The following is a 6,610-nucleotide window of genomic DNA, read 5'->3' on the forward strand; positions in this document are numbered from 1 at the left end:
CCCCACCCCCTATAAAAGTCGGGGGCGGCGCGGCAGCCGCACTGCTGCTCTCCCGGCCTCCCGCTCTGCTCCGGCCCGGCCCGGCCCGGTCCGCCACGTCGGGCGCCCTGATCAGGCCCGGCTGCGCCGCGCGGACACCCTTTCCCTGCTCCGGGCTGGCAGTGCGGGGCGGCGCGCTGGGGGCGCGGCGCGTCTGGGGACATCTTGTGATGTTGGCGAGAACAGGACATGATCTCACATGGCGAGAAGCTCTTTAGTTCCTTAATCATTTCACGGTGCCTTCGGACGCTTTTTTTCCACCTAAAACGTTTAGTTTCAGCTCAGTGATCAGCTACCCCAGCTCGGCGGGGGAGCGGAAGGCTTGAATTATTCCGACCTGTGAGCGGCCCCTGGCACCAAAAAAAAAAAAAAAAAAAAGGCACAAAAAAGTGGAAACTTTTTTTTCCCTGTCCATTCATTCCTTCAAGTCCAGAAAAATCAAAATGGATTTAGAGAAAAATTACCCGACTCCTCGGACCAGCAGGACAGGTAGGACCGCGATACGGGTTCCAGACGTGTTACCTCTGGGACACAGCCAGGCCCTGGTCCCCACACAGGACGACCCTGGAGGAGGGGGTGCGCCGCATTTTTGCCAAGATTGACTGTCTGCAGCATGTCTGTGTGTCTTTCCACCTATCTGTTCACACACTTCTGTGTTAGCCCAAAGAGTCTGCGAGTTTGCTTGTGCTCTTTTCTGTTTTTGAACATGTATGCTGGTGTCTATTTGGAGGTCTGCAAGTTTGGGTCTGTGTGTTTACATAGGGAGCTCAATGTGTGCCTGAGTGACAAATGAGTTTGTGAGTCCCTGTGCATGTATTTACAAACTGTCTGCATTTGTGTCCAAAAGTTTGTGTTCCTGAGTGTGTGTGTATGTTTCTACCCATGAGTCTATCAGTTTGCGTTTATGAGATAGTATTCATATGTATGTTCTTTTGAGTATCCAAAAATGTGTGCCTACTATGAGTGTCATTTACTTAACTGAAATAAGTATCTGAGTGGACATCTACTGTTTTAAGGGTCTGCGTTCATCTGTCACATCCCAAGTGATTGTGGAAGTAAGAAAGTGGTGGTTACACCGATGTCTCCATATTTGGATGTCAACAGCAGTCCACCGCGTACACAAAAGTGCTTGCCTCTAGGCACAGACATGGGTCTGGGGCCTAAGGAGGTCTGTGGTACTAAGCATGTGCACAGTCAGGCTGAGGCTCCATTCTGCTGGGAGATGGAAGCAGGATTGAAGGTGTGAATTTAGGGTGTGCAGCCTCTCAGTGTGCAGTGTGCACCACCTCGCTCTGTAGGCACTTTAAAAGGCTCTCCCATGATAGACACCATCTTGTAGGTGAGAGTGAACACACCTACAGACTAGTCGTGACATGTCTAGGGACCCCCAGTCTACCTTTGTTTTCTCCTAGACAAATCTCTGAGTTTGGTGTGTGTGTGGATGTGTGTGTGTGTCACTGTGCCCTCAGGTTTTATACTGTGGGTGCTGCTCCAGTGGAGGAGAGCACAAGTGGGTGGACATGTGTGCCTAGTTTGGGCATTCAGCTCTGGTGCCTGTATGCACACAGGCCTTCCTGGCATACCGTCTGGGGTGCCTCCCACAGGCCCGGGAAGTGGGGAGCAGGGTGTGTTTGTATCCGAGAGGAGGCAGCAAGGGCAGTGGGTCTTCATCTGCCTTAAGGCATAAGTCAGGTGTGGGGCCTCTTTACTCACTAGGCCGCTGTGACCCTCATACAGACACACTTCTGGTCCTGGCAAGAAGTCTCCCTCACCCACTCACATGGCATCTGTGATTCCCCCACGCCCAAATATGGGTGAAGAGCAGAAAAGACAAACTTAGATTCCAATCTAGGACAACTCCTGGGGCATAGATGTGGTTCTGAAATGGTACCTGGAGAGGCAGGGAGCCAGAAGAGCATTTCTGGGATGAGGGCTCACAAAAAAAAGGAACCTGAAAGTTCCCTCTTCTCCTCCCCCAGTTCCAGGAGGCCCTTCTTTTCCCCAGTGGTGGACACCTCAGTAGGTGGGACTCCCAGAAGGGCCTGCACCTGGGACTAGGGGCTGTGCTTATGTTAGGAAGAGTTTGGAGGCATGTGAGGGCCGGGGAGAGGGGCCGTGCAGTCCTCGGTGCTGCCTTCCACTCCCCCCCCAAGCTGTCTATGAAGAATGTTATTCATGGCGGTCGATGGGCTCTTTGATTAGTTCAATCGCCTGAGTAATCGTTTAATCAATAAAGCATTTCATTCCTCAGCACAGCTGGACTGGGTGGGGTTTGGGGTGGGGTAGGGGAGTCCTAGGTTGGTCTAAGCTTAAAATCTAGAGAGCCACGCCCCCTCCTCACCACTGGGTTGGGATAAGGGCTGCCTGCCTGGGAAGGGATGACAGTTCGGGTGACATTGCACTTCTGCCTGTTTCATTAGCCTGGGCCAAGGCAGAAGAAGAGGAGGAGGCTGAGAAGCTGTCCGGGCTGGTTCCAAAACTGTGGTCCAGGTCTGGCTTCTGTGAGGGTTTCTTCTCTCTCACAACTTCTAGGCCTTTCATGGGTTGATAGACCTCTATTTTTTTCCTTCAGAACCATATTCCATGCCTTCTACCAACCTCAGTTTCCCTATCCACACAGTGAGATCAGGCCAGGTTTGCATTAAGCAGGGAGCCACTTAAAGATCTTCTCTGATGTCTTTTGCGTTGTGGGAAAAGGAAACAGAGGGTGAGAGGACCAGGGACCTGCCAGAGAACTGAGAGCAGAAGTTATGGAGGGAACAGGAATGGAAAATGACCTCCCTGCTCTTACACCTCTTATTCCTGCTGGGAGAAGAGACACATTTCTCCCTTTCTCCAATAGGTCCCCTTGGGAAAAACCTACTACGGGCAATTAGTAGTGTCTCCCTGCTGTGGGAACCCTCGAGTCCATAGGCCAGGGAGACCCGGACAGGTTGAACATGCTCCCACTAGGCACTGGCACACAGTCTTACAGGTCTAGCATGAGCCCCGGATGGAATGGGAGAGACAATCCCCTATCCATGAAACTTCATCTCACAGAGCCTTGAGAACTGCATCTCAGGGGTAAGTCTCTGCGTTAGAGACACATGGGGAAGCAGGGGCCCTAGGAGAAGGGGCTGCCCCTCTTAAGTCTTTGGGAGAGAGTTAGTCCCAGTGCCCTGGCCTGCAGGGCATGCTGTAATGATAACAGACCCCGATGGAGCCGATTTACACGGTTCCCGAAAAACTTCGTTAAATTCTCCTTTCCCCTCACTTCCTTCAGCAACTCTTGCCAACAGACCTGGGCTGGGTGGAGCAGACTCCTGACCCAGGCCCCCAACTTGCTGTGAATCTTGGGTCAACTGCTTTACTTCTGATACTTTTTTTTTTTGAAGTGAGGATTAGAGAGCCCATTGGGTTAGGACAGGATGATCGCGGCATCTCTGGTCTTTCCCAAAGTGAGCGACCATCCTGAGCCCTATTGGTCTCTCTTTTCAGGAACAAGAGCAGGGAATTTGGGCTGGTCTTGGGCTGTGGGAGTCGATCGCAGGCCGGCAAGGCACTATGGCTGCCCCAACATCCCGGCGAGGCTGTGCGTTGGGTGGCGAGGTAGGGCAGGCCAGGAGGAGGTGTGTCCCGAATGGAGCGAGGTCCCGGGCTGAAGACACAGGCGGACGCTCTCAGAAAGTGTTTTGGCTTCTCAGACATTATCCTCAATGGGCTGTCTTTCAGAATCAAAACTTCCAAAGGCCCACCGGCTAACACTGAGGTTCTTCCCGGATGGTTTCCTTTCCGGGCCCCCAGCGCCTAGCACAGGGGCCCGGCCCAAAGCCCTGCCACTGGGAGAAAGAAACCACGCTCCTGTTGCGCACAGCGAGGCCCCGCGGCGAGCATGGCAGCAGCGAGACCGGCTCCGGGCTAGTCTCCCTCTCCCGAACCCAAACCGCGGCTCAGAGGCGGGCCTAAGACGCAGTAGCTCGGCCTCGCCATGTAATCGCTGTGCAATCTCCAGCTAGTCTGGAACCTCTCTGGGCCGCCGCTGGGTAGCCTTTACTGGCTGGGTGAGGTAGCTACGACACCGGGTCTGGTCGCTCTTTTGGGGTGGAACTTCCCTGGAGTCGACCAGCTCCGGGGTGGTGGTGAACAACCCCTACCTTGAGGGAAACTCCCTCTGCCCACACAAGTTGTGGGAGGGGCTGTTCTCGGTACACAGGGGAGGCTGGCGACACACTGTCCCGAAGCGTAACCTACTGGGTGAAATGGGGAATCCGAGCTACTACCGTTCGGGAGTGCCCCGGGAATTTTTATCCAAGCCACACAGGTGTCAGGAGGAAAACCGGCCTGTGCAGCATATTCCAGCATCCGCCTCCCCGCCCACTCCGCCATTCTGAGAGTGGCTCTGGAGAGGCGCTTTTGAGACAGAGGTTTCCGGCCCACAGCCTTTCTTCTACCCCAGACTTGCTGTGTGACTTTGGACAAGTCGCATCCCGCCTCTGGGCCTCAGGTTCCGCCCAGGCTACATCGCGAAAGCACAGCCTCGGGGCCCTTTTAGCTCTAGAATGGGGGTTTGTAGGCCCGAGCTCCACCAGCGAGGCTGGGGGTGGGGAGGGGGGCGGGGAGTGGTCACCGCTCTGTCCCACAATCCTCCCGCACTGCCGGTCTGCAGTAGGTGTGCGGAGGGCCACGCTGAGTCTGGGCTGGAGCTCTGAAGCCTAGTCGCATCCGACCCACTGGGCGACACCGGGTGAAGCGAGTGCTGGAACCCTAATCCATCACGGTCCCTCTCTTCCTGCACCAAGGCCGGGGTGGGGGGTGGGTGAAGATCCGGACAGGCGGGGTTCCAGACAAAGGAGAGATAACGCCGCCACCCCATCCCCGTGCACACCGCAGGCTCCGGGTCCCCAGAGGCCGCCTGGGGCCGTTTTCCGCAGCTGTGCCCCGGTGGGGGTGGGGACGGGTGTCAGCGCCGGAAACTTGCCTACCGGCCAGGGGCAGCTGGGTCTGGGACAGGGACAGAGGGTGGGCCCAAGGGCCGACCTAGTGTAGGGGGTTGACAGGTGGAGCGGGGGTATGGCGGGCGGTGGGGGGCAGGGGGGAGAATTGAGGCGGAGAATAAAGCGAGAGGATGACCCAGGAATCCTCCCTGATCAGCCTGTGCTCTGCCCTCCTTACAAGCCCAGTCCTGGAGCCGGCACGTTAAAGTCTTTGCTTTGGTGAATTTATGTTTACTATTAGAAGATCATCATTTATGCATTGGAAAAGGTGAGTCTTCGGGCCACTCCAACTAGCTCCTGGGGCGGGGAGGTGGGGTGGGGTGTCCCAAGGGCCTTGTGCTAGAGCCTGGAGGGCTCACAGAACTATAGGCTCCTGGGTGCGGAATGGCTGTCACTTGCTTCCTTTTCAAGGCCCGGTTTCTTTGATTGTCCCAGAAACTGACGCCCCCAAGAAAGTGAGACTCGCTGGTCCAGACGCCTTCTGGGTCGGGAGCGTGCTGCTAGGAGTCCATCCATTTTGTCTAAATAGCGGCAAGAACGACTAAGAGGGAAGGTCGGGTTTTCCCGACAGCTGGAAGCTGCGACGCCGAGCGCGCCGGGCGCCGCTCTGCGGGACCCTTGGAGATAGAAAGCGCCCGCACACCCGCTCGCCCGCGTCTGGGCCCCTCGCCAGCCCTGGACGCCACTCGCTCACTCGGCTCCCAGGAGGCTTTGCGCCGGATGCGGAACTGCCCCTGCCGACAGAGGCTTCCAGTTGCGCGAATCCCCAGCTCCGAAGCGCCTGGCAGCTCCGGGTCTGAGCCTGGAGAGAGGGCCTGCCGCTGAGAGCTCGGGCGACCCTGTCCAAAGCCTCGGCCTCTGCTCCTGGGAGCGCCCCGCTTACTAACTTTAAAGGAGTGTGAGATATTCTCCGTCACCCCCCAACGTCTCTGCTTTCAGTTAATGCGAAATTGGGGGCCCTTGGGTGGAGTGAGGGACCAGAGTGGACGAGGCGGCGGCGGCGATGGCTTAGTAGGTGCTTGATAAAGTCAGGAAAGATCTCCGTGGAAGGAGCCTTCATTGGAACCTAGTTAACCCAACTCTGCCCGTTTTACAGATGAGGAAAGTGAGGTAAGAATGGGCAGATATGCGCACACTCCGAGTCTATCACAAGCCTGATAGTGCGGGATCTCCGCTGCGCGCCTTGTCTTTCTCCAACATACATTTTCGTTTTTTGTGGCGGCTATTCCCCCACCCTCACCCCTCACCTCCGCCTGGGTTGCCCCCAATTCTTCAGAGCGACCCAGGATCCCAACGCCGTGATGGGGAGGTCGAACCCCCGTGGGGCCTGCGGCGGGACTTTCCAGGCACGGCGTGGGTTCCCCTTCCCCCTCCGCGCATCCGCGATCCACTAGGCCTTTGCCCGGCGCGTTTGTCAATGAACGTGGCGCCGCCGCCTGGGCCCCGCCCCCCATTCTCTCCCATTGCCCAGGTATCCGCTAATCAGGCGGAGCCCGTGGGTTGCTTAGCCAATGGGGCGGTGTTTCGGGCCAGGGCCGGCTGCCACCGTCTCGATTGGCTCGGTGGCGTGTGATTGGCAGGTTAGCCTCCGCCCCGCC

The 6,610-nt window shown here is 56.8% G+C and overlaps 1 protein-coding gene across 9 annotated transcripts in view; it reads left to right on the forward strand.

The window, feature by feature from the left end:
- The first annotated feature begins 294 nt into the window (after window positions 1-294).
- PAX5 (paired box 5) overlaps window positions 295-6,610 on the forward strand; it is a 202,931-nt gene continuing 196,615 nt past the window's right edge. For 8 of the 9 annotated variants that reach the window (XM_008074152.2, XM_008074154.2, XM_008074155.2 and 5 more), the window contains exon 1: window positions 295-528. In XM_008074152.2, coding sequence (XP_008072343.1) covers window positions 483-528 — 46 coding nt within the window. In that variant the 5' untranslated portion in view covers window positions 295-482. The remainder of the gene's footprint in view (window positions 529-6,610) is intronic. The other variant, XM_008074161.1, reaches the window with a different exon arrangement.

This window comes from Carlito syrichta, unplaced genomic scaffold (genome assembly GCF_000164805.1).
Source record: "Carlito syrichta isolate Samal-C Ts95f unplaced genomic scaffold, Tarsius_syrichta-2.0.1 Scaffold316346, whole genome shotgun sequence".
NCBI lineage: Eukaryota > Metazoa > Chordata > Mammalia > Primates > Tarsiidae > Carlito > Carlito syrichta.